Here is a 17,239-nt window from a genome sequence, read left to right as displayed (position 1 = left end):
GATGATGAGATGTTATTTTACAGGGCCGCGGTGAAGTATTAAGGGATTTCTGGTTCACTCTGTAAATATTTGTCATGTGACTAATCCATACTCTGAAAGGTTCCCCAGTCAGGCAAGAAATGTTAATTCCTAATGGCTGAATTAAAAGACAAAATGGTGCTTAATAGATAAGCTTGGGAGGGCAATGCCCTGTCACGCAATGGTACTTCAGTCTGGGAAACTCTTTAGGGTGCAGAACTGATTTCTGTACCTGATGATAAAAAGAGGAGGGAATTAGCTGGGAATTTAGCTTAGCGGTACTCAACAGAGAATTTGTCTAGCAAGCACAAAGCGTGGCATACAATTCCCAGCACTACAAAAACTGGGCGTGACAATTCACACCCGGAATCCCAACCCTGGAGAGGTAGAGGTTTAGAAGTTCGAGGTTATCTTTCATTATAAATGACCTGATTTTTCCTGAGCCTCAAGCATGTGCAGTGGAAGGAGAGGACCAGTGCCCGTGTTCTGAGGAGCTTGAGGTCTGGGGGCAGAGTCCACTGTCCACTGGTGAACCACAATGGCAGACATGAATGAGGTAGCCCATGCTGCAGAGTGGCAGAAACCATCTCTGATATGCCAAGGCCCATGAGAATGTCCTACAGGAGATAACCCAAGTCTGACTCTGTGAGGGTGACTAGAACTATCAAGGACAGGAGATGTTAAAGCCCAGGGCAGAGGGAGCCAGAGGCAAGCCAAGATGCCCTGCAGATCAGCCTGGAGTGACTAGGAGGGATGCTGACCTGAACCACACTGTGTAGAGCCCCGAGTGCCTGTACACAGACTGAGCTGGCCTGGCCTGAGGCAGGGAAACAGAGCAGTGCTCCGGGGGCCCTTACCATGACTGTTGCCACCTGCCAAGAACTGGGATGACAGGCAGCCTAAGATTCAGGAAAACACCCATTGTTCTGGGAGATTTGTGCCACAGCCATTGAACGGGGGTCCTGGATAAGGCATCATGCTAGAGGAAGAACCAGGGCCAGGGCAAGGTGAATGGAGTGGCATTTAGAAGAGGGGGCCAAGGCCGGGCTCTGACCTGTGAGCTGAGTCAACAAATCAGTCAGGGAAGGGCTGGCTGTGGGACTTCAGACCCGGACAAGCAGCTAAGGTGCCTTTTGGACCAAAGTGGACCTGGGCTCCAGGTTCTCCCAGCATCCCTTGGTCCAGACCTGCTGCAGGGCATGGCTGGCATACCCAGCCCTCTACCATCAACTCCCCAGCCCAGGGGAGGGGCTTCCCTCCCCCCTTCATGACATAATCCAGACATTTCTGTTTCCCTCTTTCTCTTCTCTTGCTCACTCTCTTCCTTCTGCATTTTCTCTCTCCTCTTCTTCTCCCCTTCCCATCTCTGCATACACCTTTCTCTCTCTCTCTCCCCTCCTTCCCCTGCATGGTGGTTGAGAGCTGCTCTCCATAAACCTGCACTTACACACTTTAACTTGTCTTGCATTAGCTCATTTTGGCAAATCCAATAAGGTTTATCACCAGCCACCCACAATGTGGGAAAGCCTTGCTGGATTTTTTGGAAACGCCGATGTGACTGAAAGACCTTTCCAACTATACCTCCTAGCAGTTCTGTTCTCACTCAGTTTCAGTCTCCAGCCACACAGGCTGTCCTTTGTAGCATTCACTATCACCTGACAGGAATCCATTGGTTCGCTGTCTGCTGAATGTTGAATATTGGCCCTGGAAATCCTAGCCCTGAACCCTTTGCACTACCCCCCACCTCACCCCCACCCTGCACTGTGCACTGTACCCATGTGGCACCAGGACTGAAATATTGCAGATGCTTGGTTTGTGCTGAGAAACCCAGCTGCAGTGAGAGGACAGAGACGCGCGGGCCTAGAGCCCACGATGGAGGTAGAAGGGTCAGTGTGAACGCAGATGGCTTTAGGTGTACTGAAGTACTTCAGGCTCAGAAAGAGCCATTCAGAAACCGGGGTGCACCTGGGTAAGCAGGGCGATGGCCACCTGGAGGCCGCACACTGGGATCTGGATGCCTAAGGTTGACCCTGACAGCTGGGTACCAGGCCACTGCCTTAGCATGTGCTAACAGGAGGTAAGACAAGGAGAGGAAGCTGGGGCCTGACAAGGGGTCTCAACACTGTTGATGACAGGGGCTTTATTCTTCGGGTTGGGAACACTGTTAGGAGTTTCTAAGCAAGGGGAGTGATTAGATTTGATCGTTAATTTAGAAGGATTAAGCTGATTGGGTGTGGAAAATGGATCAGACAAGGAAGGATGAGGGAGCAGAGTACCTGGGGAAAGTGGTGATCTGAGGCAGAAACTGTGGGTTTGGGGAGAAACAGGGCCATGAAGACCAGAGAGAACTCATGGGCCATACTTTCCTGTGGATAAAACTAGCAGAGACAAAAGGTTTGGTATTTGGGAAGACTTTGGACAGGAGAGCACAATAGACACTCTTGTCAGTCTATTGTGCCTTGATTTAACCAGCAGATGGAAGACAAAGAGGGGAGAATGCTGACTCCCACGTAGACACTGGATATCTCCTCCCAGGCATCCAGATAGCAGGAATGCCCCCACCCGACAGAAGGAGAAATCCAGGCTGTTTCCTTACCTGACCATGGTGGGTACCTGGTCGGCCTACAGTCATCCCTGCTCCAGGCACACTCCATAGGAAGCTGCCTCTGGACCCTGCTCTAAGCAGTTAGGGATTACTTCAGGTTCAGAGCCCAGGGCTGGGAATATGTGCAAAAGCAAGCAGTTCTGGGAAGCAGAATAGACTGCAGAAGGCCAGGGTGCGGCAGTGGCCAAAGTGTTCTTTGGACCTTGTGGTTGCACTAAAACAAGAGTCCAGGCACCAGCCTCTCTCCCCACCTAACTCATTCCCAACCCCAAACCAGGCTTCCTGCAAGTGCTTGACAGGATGGACCTTTAGGGAACAAAGATTTTTTCTTCAAACAAAACAATCACAGTGTCACCCGAAGCTGCAAGGATACACATTGCTCACTTGCTCTTCTCTGTTCCTTTGTTCCTTTGAATCAGTGTCACTGCATAGCCCAGGCTGGCCTGATACTAAAGATCCTCCTGCCTCAGCCTCACCAGTGCTGGGATTGCAGGCTTGTGACCCCACACCCAGTTAGATCACTCTATAATAGGTGTTCCTGGCACATGCTTGTCTTGGTCCATTTTAAGCCTTTGCTCTGGACTCTGAACTGGTTAGAATCCCAGTCCTCAACTGAAATATAAAATGCGGACAACAATTGTTGTGTGTCATCTACCTCCTGGGAGTGGTGGTTGAGGTGAGGCCTGTGAAAGGCCTCAGTAGACTTCATTTCAAAGTTCAGGACCTTCCTTACAGAGTGCCCAAGCCCAGGTAGGTGCCTGGGTGACTCAGTCCTTCAGGGACTGGTGGCTTCACTAGCGGCTGCTGACAGAGCAGTAAGCAGGGAAAAGCTCTTCTCTGCTGCCACCCCGTGTCCATTTGGGAAATGACAGCCTAGCAGAGGTTAAGCACCTCTTTCCCCCACAGGCTGCTGAAGCAGCAGATGTGTGGAGCCTGGCCGTGCCCCGCATGCTGTCACCTGTGTGCTGGCACATGCTTGCTGGCAGGTGGACTCAGTGAGACTTTCATGGGGCCTGACCGTCCTTGATGCACCTTCTGCCTCTGACCTTTGCTCACCGTGCGGTCCTCCAGGGAAGTTTCTGATATGCTTAGAGAGCCGAGTTACAACATCACGGGTGAATACTAAGTATTTATTTTGCAGGTAAAGAGGCAGTCCAGGAAAGACAAAAGGCAAACAAAGAAGCTGGGCAGAGGCCAGGTCATGAAAAGAACAGAGAGGCCTGCAGCCACAGGAAAAGCAGAGGCAGGCTTTGGGGGATTCCAAGCCTGGCTTCAGACTGGGGTTGGATGGGGTTCCAGAGACTCAACCCCAGGTACAGCACTTGCAAGAGACGCTGAACACCAGGTCTGGGGGACAGCTCTGCTGGAATAGCCAGCCCCCTGCACAGCTGAGGTAGCTGGACTTTTCTCCAGGGTTGGGGTACAGCCCATCAGCTTTGCCTTGACAGAAGGTGTCTAGCCCTGGGCTGGGTCCCTGCTCAGGCTCAGAAGGCTGTTGTGGCCCTGGTACTTCCTGTTCTGGGCTTCTTGTAGGCACGGATGGAAGACCTAGAAAGACAAGGAAGGTTCAACCAATGTTGTCCCAGCAAATTCTAAACCACAGGCCAGGCACAGAGCAGAAGCCACCGGAGACAGCAGCCTGGCCCCGCACACCCCATATCCAGACCACAGCCACACCTACAGTGCAGGACAACCTGAGCTACACAGTAGCAGGCGGCAATGACCACACACCAGCTGTGACACCTAGTCATATACTAGTGAGGAACACCTAGGGGGTCCCACAAAAAGGCTGGCTTTTTGCATGATAAGAACAAAGCTGTCCTAGGTTGAGACCTGTGGAGGGAATCCGTTACTACACCCCAGTAGGTATTGCCAACAAGAAACAGGAAAAGGGTGCAAAAACACATAGTTTCAACAGTTCCTTTAGCTCCCGGGGTGCATAAAATTTGAGAAATCACAATATTGGGGCACAGTCGTTTCCTCAGAAAGGGTTATGAGAGGGGAGGGTATGCCCCCCACTTTCTGAATTCAGCCTGTGGTCCCTTACTCACCCAGCTCCTGCTGCAGTGTCCTGATGAGAGGGTACTGGCCCTGATTGCAGAAGGAACCAGTGAAGTCATCCAAGTCCAAGGCCCAGACCATGGCCCCTCCTAGCCCCTTCTGTTTCAGATAACTGACCTGGAGGCACGAGCAGATGTGGGTGATTAATGTGCTCTCTACTGGTTGTTATAGGCTTTGGTTACCACAGGGAATGCTTCCCCAAAGTTCTGAAGCAAGCTTTGATTTCACAGTCTTCGTGTCTTCAAGTCCTTGTTCCCCTCGGGGACCCTGGGGGAGTACACTGTGGTTCTGTGTTCCCTCTAAGCTATGTAGGGCACCGTGGTGTTCGTCTGTGGAGAAGGGCTGGTAGCTAGGGTGATCAGGGCCTCTTATTGACCTCATTCTCCTTCATGGGTTCCACCCTGTCCTCAGGGTCCGTCCTTTCCTTCTCCACCCTGACTGCCCACACCGTTTCTTCCCTGGAGGACTACCTTCCAAGCTTTAGGACTTGCCACCAGCACACTTCCTCTGCAATCCCTCCTCCCATCTCCTCGATTCCCACAGAGAACATCCATCTGAAAGATCCTGCCACTGTCCACCCCAGGAGGCCTGCTGACAAACTAGTGTAGCTCTATTGTCTTCAGGAGCTGAGGGTCTCCTCAGGAGGAGAGGCCAGGAAACACATAAAGGAACCCAAGTTCCTATAAGTAATTCAATGACACATGAACATGTTCCAAATCTGTTCAACAGAGCGGATAAAATCACTTGTCCTGCCATGGGTATTCCTCCTTCCCTTGAGCCTAGAGAGAAGCACTCTACCATTGAGCTTCATCCCCATCTTTCCTTGTGCCTTTTCTTCATCAGTGACAAATGTTCAAAAAGCTGTCACATGAAGAAGGATTTACAGTGTTGGGACATTTACAAGAACACTCATTCTTGAAGAGGGTTTGAGTGCTCATCTATGGATAAATCTTAGGTCTGCCTGGTACCACCTCCTCCCAGCAGGGCTGGCCCTCACCTTGGCTCTGAAGCTTTCCACGTCATCAAATCCCACCCACTGGTTACCCTGGAAGGCATAAGGCACTTTCTGGTCCTTGATTCTGTGTTTTCCTTTCCAGGAGCAGACCTGCAGGAACAGAGCTGTGTTAGGGAAGAAGAAGAAGAAGAAGGAGGAGGAGGAGGAGGAGGAGGAGGAGGAGGAGGAGGAGGAGGAGGAGAAAACTAGTAGGTACTGAAAAACCTGCCTCCATCTTGGGCTCATGCTTGTTTATGATCAAATCTTTTCTGTTCCAGGAAACAGCAACGATCCCTTTGTTTCAGAAAGGTTACTATGATCACCTGTTGTTATGATCACATTGCAATGACTACCTTGTTATGAATACCTTGTTTTTATTTCAGGGAGTTGTTATGAACAACATGTTATACTTATGTTCTGCTTTTGTAACCCTCCATTTGCCTGCCAAATTCCACCTTTGGAACCTCCCCTACCCCTAAACTATAAAAATCCTTATCTTTCCCATGTCCAATGCTGACCTCTTAAACTCCACCTTAGGGGGGAGACAGCTCATGTACACAAATTTAAAAAATCTTTCTGTAATCAATTGCTTGCTTTAATTAATTTGGTCATGATGGTTTGGGTCAGTGGTCTTTCTTCTTACATCTTTGGGATGAACAGTGCCTGTCCCCTCGTGCCAAGAGGAGACCAGAGATTGGAAAGTTCCCATCTGAGGAAGCCTAGATAACATAGTAGATTCTGTGGAGACACCTAGAACTGTAGATTTAAACTTCAGGCACCTGAACATAAAGCTTTACACAAGGTGGCCAGGAGGAGATGGAGTTCCTTTGGCCAGAATTCTCCATGCTTACCATCTTTACTCAGAAACTTCAGGAGAAGCCCTCTCTCCTCCCAGGGGCCCCTGGCTCTCTACCATACTCAGGATAGTAAAAGCTTACCATCTTTACTCAGAAACTTCAGGAGAAGCCCTCTCTCCTCCCAGGGGCCCCTGGCTCTCTACCACACTCAGGATAGTAAAAGCCTTCTCACCTCAAAGTAAGCCAGTATCCCTCCTTCCCTAATATAGGGGCCTGGGGTACCAGGTCCTGTGGATGGGGCCCCAACTCTGCTGTCTGATGAGGAGGCCAGGGTGAAGGAACGTCCGTAGGTGGGCATGCCAAGGATCAGTTTGCTGGCAGGGGTCCCCTTCTGCAGCCAGAGTTGCACAGCAGCATCCTAGTAGAGAAGGAGGGTCTGCTAAATCTATCTCTACCTTGGTTCTGGTTGTCTGAGAGAGCAAGGGGGCAGGATCTCCTCTGCTGGACCCAAAGCTCTTCGTGAGCATCCCATTTATGCCCATCCTCTTTCAATCTCCCCTTAGACTCCTAAACCCTATGAAAGAAGCTGTAAGGCCAATAGCCAGATTTAGGGCTTTGGAACCAGGCAACCATTTACTGAACAAATAGTCACTGACAGTCTGCTATGTGCCAGCTCTGTCCTAGAGGCTTAGAATACATCACTGGAAAAAGCAGACAGAAATTTCTGCCTTGCTTGGCAATGTGTTTACAGTAAAACCAATACAAATAACCTTTTGAATTTAAGGGCATAATGTGTATGTGATCCTAGCAGATATGACACAGGAAGCTGTGAGCATGTCTTTGATAACTAGTGTAAGTCTCACCTGAGAACAAGATCAGAAGCTTGGGTTTGCATCTCCAGTATCTAACCACCTACCTCTGAACAAAGCCTTTCCACAATTGTGTGTTAGTGGGAATGTAATCGTAGGCCTATGGCTCGAAGAGATTTGATCTATTTAGACTGAATAAATGTTGAAGGATGAAGATTTGTCCTTCAGCCTAGATTATGGCTCGTTTTCCTCACGGTGAGTCTAGGCCTCTTAGGTAAAAGGCAGTTTTCAATGCATTGATTTTTTTCTGTTGGTGTGAATAATTTACTTGTGACCAAACCCAGCTTTCTGAGAGAAAAGCTCAGATCGTCCTGCAAACCCAAATGGCACTCTTTATGTGTTTGGACAGGAGACTCCTCTGGCCAGAAACAATCCTCAGACACACTGTGTGACAAGTAGAAGACTTGTGGTCAAAGGAGAAGGCCTTCTTTTCCAGCCCAGACAGTACCCAGCTGTGGGACTTCAGCCCCACGCCAATTAGCTTTGTGTCTTTGTATCCTTCACTAGGCTGAGCAATTTAGCTTCCTTCAAAACCTGTGCTGTTTTCCAGATGAGGTGAGCAGCCAGGCCTGATGTGAGCCTCCAGCCCACAGTATAAACTTTGTGAAAGAACCAGAGAGATACCGAACACCAAAAACAAAGGGCCTTCTAATTTGGGGAGCAGTGCAGTGGTTGTTGTAAGAAAGAGAAATGATATGGTTATTCTTGACTTGTGAGTTTACCCTGGGCTTATGTACGATACCCAGACTGGTCAGAAAGAGAGAGTCAGGCAGGAAAACCCAACTGCAGTCTAAAACCAGCCTGGCCTTTCCTGGTGGTCCTGAGTGAGCTCCCTTTGGTGTTATTAACCCTGGACAAGAGATGAGAATGTAAAACACATGGAAGCCATATTGGCTGGAGAGTCAAGTTCCAAGGAGGCTTCCTCTTTGGTTTCCTTGTGTGTCTGATGACATAAAAGTGACTTGAGCTGTTCAGCTAAGATGCTGCAGAGAAGTGAGGCTTCCCCCTCAGAAGTGGTTTGGGACAGAATAAAGCAAGCAAGCAAAGACAATAGGAAAACCCTGGTTCCTTCGTATCTCACTTGGTTTTCCTGTTTTTCTTTTCCATTAGGCACTTGGGGTTCAGTTGAGGTCACTCACAGGTCCTGCTGGATAGGGTATCCCTGCCTCACCCCGCTGACCACTTACCACATTGAGCTCAGCATCTTTCCCACTCTCTTCTTGCCTTTTGTAGAGGGGGCTGTGATGTCCTGTGGTCTTTCCCCAGGAGCCATAGAAATCATAGGCCATAAGGCTGATGAAATCCAAGCTCCTGCAGGAGTGTGGGGAAAGGTGGCAGCAGCATGAGAGAGGGCACTCTCCATCCCTCACCCTCCACCATTCTCATTCCCACTGTGGCCGTTGGCATTGTTTTTGGTGTCCTTCCCCTACTATTGTCCCTTCAGCCTCCTCAGGTGTTTCCTGCTCTGTGCTGTGATTTTTTGCCCTTTTGGAAACAATCTAGCTTGGTGCTGCGCAAGCCTTAGTATTACACAAGTCCCCTGAGAATCCCACTAAAATGTAGGTCCTCACTCAGCTGCATTTCCAACAAGCTTTCAACTGTTCCTCCATTACACACACACACACACACAGAGAGAGAGAGAGAGAGAGAGAGAGAGAGAGAGAGGGAGGGAGGGAGAGAGAGAGAATCCCTCTGTGTAGCTGGCCTGAAACTCACTGTGTCAAGCTGGCTAGTTTCAAACTCCGAGATCCACCTGCCTCTACCTCCTGAGTGTTCTTGGGTGCCACAGGGGCTCCACATACCACACTGCAGAGCTAACAAACATGCGATTTCCCATATTCTTGCTGATGCTTAAGGGCTTTATTCTCTCTCTCTTCCTTCCCCAAAGGTTTTCTTTCTTTAACAGCAAGTACCCAAGGAAGGGAAGAAAAAGATCACCCAACCAACCCCCACACCCACAGAAAGGATCTGGGATAATGGAGTAGCAGATGCAGAAAACAGGGACAGAATTCCCAGACATCTGGTAGCATCTGCAAGCCGAGTCATGCAGGCAAAGATCTGCTCCACCCTTGGAGGACATGAGACTCACAGTGCAATCTTGTCCACCTCATAGCCAGCATCCACATGGCCTCGCCCAGCCGGCACAGCTGCACTCAGAAGAAGCCGTTCCTTCCCTGAGGCCTGGGCTTCCTCCTGGAAGGCCTTAGCCAAGTCCTGTGGGAAGAATGCAGAGTGAAGGCAGGGGCGGGAGCTAGCAGGACCCTCCCCCCTATTATATCCCCACAGGTGTTCACACTCTGGAGTCTGAAGCTGCTGGCCCTGGGTGCAGATCAGAACTCAAACACTGCGGGGCGCCACCCTGGGTCACTTGGCAGACTGAGTGACCCTAGGCCCACCCAGCCGTACGTGTAGCAGGGCTGTGAATCTCTCTTTGTCTACTGCCGGGCTCCCACGGCTTCCTGGGTACTCCCAGTCAAGGTCAAGGCCATCAAAGCCCTGAGTGCGCAGGAACCTTGTGGCTGAGTTAATGAAGGTCTGCCGGTTGCTGGCCGTGGCCACCATATCTGTGAACCTGTGGAATGGCAGAAGAGGGGTCTTGCTCTAGGCCTGGTAGGAAAGTACTCAGGATCCCAGTCTTGTGTTTAGACCAGAAAGGGCTCTAGGATGGCTACCCAGGGATTGCTGGGATATTTGCTGACATGCTGGTGGACTGCTTAAGGAAAGGAACAAAGAAGTGCTTTCTAAGCCCTAAAATCAGTGTCACCAAGGGTTCCCCAATCCCCTGGCAGTCTCTGAACTGTCTCATTGTCAACCAGAACTATCCAGGTCCCCTACCCTCCATGGAGATTGGGAAAAAAGATAGAGGTTTCTCTGATGCAGTTGGGGGGCAAGCAGTGACTAGCAAGGAGCTTGGAACCTGGGACCCCTGGTTGAGCTTCCTGGCAGTTAAGTGGAGTGCTGTGCAGTGGGGGCCACCTTTGTGCTGTCCAGAGTCTTCCCGGATCGCCACACTAGACCCAGAGACGCCTCTCCCCATCTCCCTCCTCGGTGGACCCCCAAAGAATTCTTGGACTTCTTAAGGATTTTAAGGTTTTTTACAGACTGATTCTATCTCTATTTACTTTTATTAACTTCTAACTTAATTAAGCTAATGGTGTCCATTCTTAAGTCCATGTCTTTGGGAATACCAAGCTAAAAATTCTAACAATTTCAATAAAAATATAAGTGTTATTTTGGGAAGTTGAGTTGTAACGTTTACCAGATTCTCAAAAGGTCTCATGGTCCAAAGATATTTTTTAAATATTTAAAGCTTTGGAAACTATATATTCTAGATTTTTTTTTCTAGGAGATGTCTAGCTTCATTGTTTCCTTAAATTAAAAAAAAAAATTACAGAAATGGACAGTAATTTGTCAGCCAAACTCAATCTCACTGACTATATATCCCATTCAGAACTCAGAAAACACACTGCATGCTGTCTGGGATTCCTGGTTCCCTGCCCCCACGCCATGGAAGAGTAGAGTGAGGCTGGAGAGGTCAGGGCTCCCTGTGCTGTTTTAGATTCTGGACTCCTGAAAAGACTGCATCTACAGCAACCTGGAGCCATGCCCACACCTCTGCCTTCTCGTCCTGGTGAGGGCCTAGAACCAGAGGGAAAAAGCCTCAGTCCTTTTCATGCTTTGGCCTGGCCTACTTTCCCTGAGGCGGGCCCTGTCTGCCAGGGTACCGCATTCCCATCCATGGATTCTGCCACCACGTCCACTCACTTCTGGGTACCAAAGTTCCAGCCCCCGACGGCTAACAGAGTCTTGAGCTTGGGGTTCCTGAAAAGACAAGAGATGTGTGAGGCTGTATCTCTCGGAGGACTGACAAGAGTAATAGGTTAAGAGGGGTGGTAGGAGCAAGCCTGAGCATGCAGACCCCTGGGTACGCAGCCTGCACTGACAATGGGAGCTAGAGAGTTGGGGAGAGACATGTGGGTAACACAGGGGACCCCGTGTCTAACTGGGGCAGCACCACACAGGTGCAGGAACACAAGGAACTGAGGCAGTAAGTGACCAGAGTCCCCGGAGGGCCTTTGTAAGGTAGCTGAAGATGGCGAGCCCAAGAGGAAGGACTTGCCACAGAGTGGGAAATGGTTTTGCAATCCCGATTCTATTTGGATGTAAACCAGCAGGGCCCTTTTACAAGTCTCTCATCCACCCCATGACTTCTATATCAGCACAGATGACCAGACAGAGATGATGTGACCTGCCCAGTGCCACACAGCAGGTTGGTGGCAGGGTTGCAGTGATGGAGAGTTTTCGGGGTGTGTGTGGGGTAATCTTTCCACCAATCACCCGACTACCCCTAAAGAAGGCTCACATCCTCTTTAGGCTGTTCAACTCCTGGTAGAGAAGTTGGTCATTCCACTCTACAGGGCTGAGCTGATGATTTTTCATGCCGGCAAAAGCATAGATGAGGTGGGTACACAAGTTGGGGTCCACATCCCTGGGTAAGAATCGAGCTGCCCCCGTCCGGTACTGGGCCCAGTTGGTGAAGTAGCAGATCAGTTTTGCAGCACAGCCTGACCAGTAAGAAGGAGGAAAAAAATGTCTGTCAGAAGTGCCCCTAAAAACTGGTGGCCTCTGCCCCAGGCAGATAGTGCCCCTGAGTGTCTTATAGACCTAAGCTAAGCGCTGACAGCAAGAAATAAACACAGCTTGCTTTTGTTTGGGCAAGCACCTCGTGGTTGGGAAAGCATTTGCATAGGTTAGTCATAGGGCCACAGGCCACCTGTCAGTGGCAGCACCCTCATTACCAAGCTCATTTCACCATGTGCAAACTGAGGTTCCTGCACTCAAGCCCCTTCTCAGTCAGCTTGACTCTTGAGACAGCAGAGCAGGGTACTAGGATCCTGGTCTCCTGACCCCTTGACATCCTAGGCTCAGAGTCCAGGTCCCTAGGGCCAGAGCCTGCAGGCAGGCTTCTCTATCTGTTCCAGGGATTGAAGCCTCCGGAAGCCTGAGACAGCCCATCACAAGGCCCAAAGGGAGTTAACATGACATTTCTTTTGCCAGAGGAAGAGAGGTGGAACCGTCAAAGCACAGCTGGGAATACTTCACAATGCCAATTAAAATGCAAATGCGTGAAGCGGCAGAGAGCAGTTCCAGTTACAGGCCTGGGCTCATGTTTCTTTAATCTTCCATTAAAGTAGTTTGCATTTATTTGTTATTCCTTGCAGAGATCCTACGTTTATCAATGCCACAGCTAAGGTTCTAGTAAAGAGCCTGTATTACCCAGGGAAAGGTAGCTTGTGTCTGGTGTCCTTATAACCTGTGAAACCCTGTAGGGGAGGCCCTACACCCAGTGGGAGCTGATGCTGATGCCCCTTGGAGGGCAGCCCTGAGCCAGGACCAGGATACCAGAGCAATAATTACTGCCTTCATTCCGGCATCAGTCAAAACAAACCCTGGGTCCATCTCCCATTCGGTCCTAGTCCATCAGGACTCCCTGGGGCCACTTCCTGTATAACTCTGGGATGTCCAAGGTAATATTTTATGCCAGAGACCTGGCAGCATGCTGACATTGGTGTCTAGGCCCCCAGAACTTCCTTTTGTTTCAACAGGGTCTCTTTATGACCTCTCAACTGTCCCCCTCTGTGTGTCTAGTGAGAAGATAGAGGAGGGGACAGGAGTGTAAAGCGACTGTAAGTGAAAACTCAGTCCACCCAACCCTGAGCACATGGTCATCTTTAAGAGAGAAGAAGCTTTGCATATCAATGGCCTGACAGAAATAACCCAAGAACAGAGCTTGTTAGAAGCCGTGTGTATAAGGATTGGTGAACGCCTCTTAGCAAAAGAAAGTGGAGAGCAAGCCAGAGAAGATGCCGAGGGCCACCCAGGAAGTAATCAGGAGGCACATACCACCACTGCACATCAAATGTTACAAAATACATTTTATACAACAGAGACAGTGCCATGGGTAGGTGAAAGCAGGTCCTGTAGAAAGCTAGCCTACTGCTCATGTAACCCAACTTCCTCCTCTTAAATTAAAGTGGGGAAATCTGCCCTCACAATGTGTCTCATAGTGTAACTCTATAGCTGTTAGCCTGTAGACAGTGCTGACATATGGTAAGTTCTGTTCAAGGTGCTTACAGACATTAATTCCTGGCCTACACAAAGTCTTCTTACTGTGCCTGGAAGCAGCTGGGACTTCACTCGGCTTTTGGAGAAATCCCCAGCCTCATTACTTCCTCATACTTGTCACTTCTGTGGGTGCCTGCCTGACCCCTACTGTGAGGCCAGGAGGGCAGATGAGCATCCAATGCTAAGCCTAGCAGGCCTACCATCCTCAGAATAAGAGCCTGAGGGGCCCTGGACCACTGGTACCCAGCAAGTAGGTGGGATGGGAAGGGACTGTGAGTTTGAGTTGCTGCAGTGCCTGGGAAATGTCTTAGATCTTTTGTTTGCTTGTTTGTTTAACATGGAAGCCCTCTTCTAGCCCTCTTCAGCTTCATACCCATCAGCAAATGCAAGCACAAATGTTCTCACAGAGACCACAGCTCTGGACTTGTTCTTTTATCTCTGGGCTCAGAGTCAGTGGGAAAAAACGGTCAAGGCAAGGACTATAGGAACTATGATACATACTAGAAGGTGTGCAGATGCTGTGAGAACACAGATGTGGGAGCACAGGACCTCAGAAAGACTTGAGAGAGGAGGACACAGCCAGTGCCATGCCTGGAAGGAGTTCAGCTAGTGGGTGAGGATGCAAAGATCTTGGAAGAAGAAATGGTGGCGCTTTTAGGAAAGTGAGAAAAAATACAGGGTGCTGAGCTTTGAAGGTTAGCCCTCCTGGTCTGTCAGTGTGACCGTGTGTGTGTGTGTGTGTGTGTGTGTGTGTGTGTGTGTGTGTGTGTATGCATGTGTATGTATACATGTATGTGTAGTGGCTGGAATGGAGGAATATAACAGAAACAGGGTGGGCTGAGGGAGCAAGTACTGGCCTCAAAAAGAGATGCAACTCACCCCACTGGACCATCAGCAGAGTCATCACACCTAAGCAATAAAAGAGAAGACAGAGGTCACGATGTCATTTTCATCATCAAAGGTCCAGGCCTCGTGTGCCGATGGAGGCACGGTGGGTGCAGGTCACCAAGTAAAGTGAGTTTCACAAAAGTCAAGCTTTCTCCTTCCAGAGGAGACTTGGGAGGAAACTGTCCATCTCTTCACAGGCTTGACAGCCAGGGGTCTGTCCTTGTCCAGACTTCATCCCAGAAGCCGATGGAGTTTTCATGGCTATGAGGCTGCTCAAGAGCCCCAGTGGAGGGTGGTGTGGATTTCGGGAGATCATGGAAAACCAGCAGACATGTGGGGTATGCAGAGGAAAAGCATCTCTGCAGAACAAGAGGAAAACCCTCCCCAGTGCTAGGGAGAGCCCACCTGGAAGAGCTGGGTAGGAAACCCCCATTTTTTTTTTTTTGAGACAGGGTTTCTCTGTGTAGCCTTTACCACTCTGCAATTCACTCTCTAGACCAGGTTGGCCTCGAACTCAAAGAGATCCTCCTGGTTCTGCCTCCCAGCTGCTGGGATTACAGGTGTGCACCACTGCCACCTGGCTAAGACCCTGTCTTCCGACGGGCTTGGCACCTGCTCCCCCTAGCCCCAGCGATTCACTTGGCAGAAGAGGCTAAGATCGTCCCTAGCAGCCTTGGAGATCTAAGGCTTGCAGACTCCTTCAAAGAATTTGTTTTCGCCTTTCTGATGACCTTGGGTTTTCTTTTTATTCTAAAACAAAACAAAAAACAAACAAACAAAAGATCTGCATGAAATTGGCAAGCAGAGTCTGGGGGGGAGTGACACGGTGAGGAAGAGCGCTCGCTGTTCTTGCCCTTACATTAGGTAGCTCTCAACTGCCTAGAACTCCATTTTTAAAGGGATCTGATGTCCTCCTCCGTCCACTGTGGGCACCTGGATGAGTGTGGTACACATAAATTCACCCAGGCATATGTACATACATTATACGTTGTTAATATATATCATGTAAATATGTAAAATAATATTTTTTGTAAGAACACCTAGTGTTCTTGGCCCTAGGCTACCTTTCTGGAGGACAGGCAATACAAGCTAAGGGAGGATGACCCTTGGCTGGTGCTTCTTGGACCAGGAGAGGGAAAAAAAGCCCAGTATAGGGGCTCACTGACTGTATTTTGAGGACAGGGCCTATGGAAGAATGTTTCTTTTACAGTATAAGCACTTGTGGGCTGAAAACAATAGCCAAGGCAGGAGGCAGGAGCAGGCAGAATGGACCAAACATCTCCTGAGCATAGCATGAGGGAGCCACAGGCCATTGAATATCCTCATAAATGGCCCTTGAAGCCCAGCCCATTCTCCCTGTCCAAGCCTACGCACCTGCCCAGGCCGTGGACTGTATCATGATGCTGACTCTGGCAGCTGTCGGCTTCATGCACACCAGCTCCTCAGGTCCTGCTCTGCTCTCATCTGACCAGCCTACTGCAGAGCCAGGAGTGTTGCAATAGATGCCTGAGGGAGGAGAGAGAGAGAGAATGCCCAGTGATGTGAGTTCAGCAAACCTGACACAATAGTCTTTGGCAATTCTTGCTTTTCTGGAAAAATGAAAGGGTGGAAAGTAGGCTTTTGCTATTGCCAAACTAGGAGGCAAAGAGAAGAAAGTAGGAAGGGCACACAGCCTTTCTGCTGCCCAAGCATGACTCTGCTCTTTGTGTGGGTTGGCAGGACCAAGTACAGACCCAAGCCTCATGAGGCCCAGGAGAAGACAAGGGACTCACCAGCCAGGACAGCTGTGGACTAGATCAGCTCTCCCACTTCTCTACAACCTACTCTTGAACTTAGTTCCCCCCTCTCTATGACAATGGGCTACAGAGATAAGCTGTTTTCACAGTGTTATCTTTTTGCTCTCTACAGGATACTAACTTGTTACAGCCATGACTAAGAAAAAAATCCACAATAATAATAGTGATTAATAATTCAGTGATATAGCTGGATCTTGAGGTAGCACTATTCTTAATTGTCTGAGAAAGTGCCAGATTGATATCCAAAGTGGTTGTACAAGTTTACATTCCCACCAGCAATGGAGGAGGGTTCCCTTTTCTCCACATCCTCTCCAGTATGTGTTGTCACTTGAGTTTTTGATCTTAACCATTCTGATGGGTATAAGGTGAAATCTCAGCATTGTTTTGATTTGCATTTCCCTGATGACTAAGAACATTAAATATTTCTTTAAGTGTTTCTCTGCCATTCAATATTCCTCTACTGATAATTCTGTTGAGCTCTGTACCCCCATTTTTTAATTGGAATATTTGGTTTATTGGTGTTTAACTTCTTGAGTTCTTTATATACTCTGGATATTAGCCCTCTGTCAGATGTAAGTTTGGTGAAGATCTTTTCCCAGTCTGTAGGCTGTCATTTTGTTCTGATGTCAATGTCCTTTGCTTTACAGAAGCTTTTCAGTTTCATGAGGTCCCATTTATTGATTGTTGATCTTAGAGCCTTTGCTGTTGGTGTTCTGTTCAGGAAGTTGTCTCCTGTGCCAATGAGTTCCAGGCTCTTCACCACTTTTTCTTCTAACAGGTTTAGTGTGTCTGGTCCTAGGCATATATCCAAAATACGCTCAACTATACAACAAGGACATTTGCTCAACCATATTCATAGCAGCTCTATTTGTAATAGCCAGAATCTGGAAACAACCCAGATGCCCCTCAACTGAGGAATGGATATAGAAATTGTGGTACATTTACACAATGGAATACTACTCAGCTATTAAAAACAAGGAAATCATGAAATTTGCAGGCAAATGGTGGGAGCTAGAAAAGATCATCCTGAGTGAGGTAACCCAGAAACAGAAAGACACACATGGTATATACTCACTCATAAGTGA

The 17,239-nt window shown here is 49.0% G+C and overlaps 1 protein-coding gene across 2 annotated transcripts; it reads right to left on the bottom strand.

The window, feature by feature from the left end:
* Positions 1-3,739: 3,739 nt before the first annotated feature.
* On the bottom strand, positions 3,740-15,863 carry Chit1 (chitinase 1). Of its 2 annotated transcripts, XM_021633794.2 has the most exons (11): positions 15,733-15,863; positions 14,350-14,379; positions 11,708-11,909; positions 11,110-11,166; positions 9,751-9,916; positions 9,434-9,558; positions 8,532-8,655; positions 6,708-6,893; positions 5,682-5,789; positions 4,675-4,801; positions 3,740-4,171 (listed from the first exon to the last, which is right to left on the bottom strand). In XM_021633794.2, the coding sequence occupies exons 1-11, from the start codon at positions 15,785-15,787 to the stop codon at positions 3,927-3,929; spliced, it is 1,425 nt and encodes a 474-aa protein (XP_021489469.1). In that variant the 5' UTR covers positions 15,788-15,863; the 3' UTR covers positions 3,740-3,926. The 2 variants fall into 2 exon arrangements, with proteins under 2 accessions (XP_021489469.1, XP_060220311.1); XM_060364328.1 differs by lacking the exon at positions 4,675-4,801 and having other exon boundaries at positions 3,740-4,063.
* Positions 15,864-17,239: the final 1,376 nt, after the last annotated feature.

Source organism: Meriones unguiculatus, chromosome 11, assembly GCF_030254825.1.
Source record: "Meriones unguiculatus strain TT.TT164.6M chromosome 11, Bangor_MerUng_6.1, whole genome shotgun sequence".
Lineage (NCBI taxonomy): Eukaryota > Metazoa > Chordata > Mammalia > Rodentia > Muridae > Meriones > Meriones unguiculatus.
Note: the sequence above shows the minus strand (reverse complement) of the source record. Positions and strands in the feature narration are given on the sequence as shown.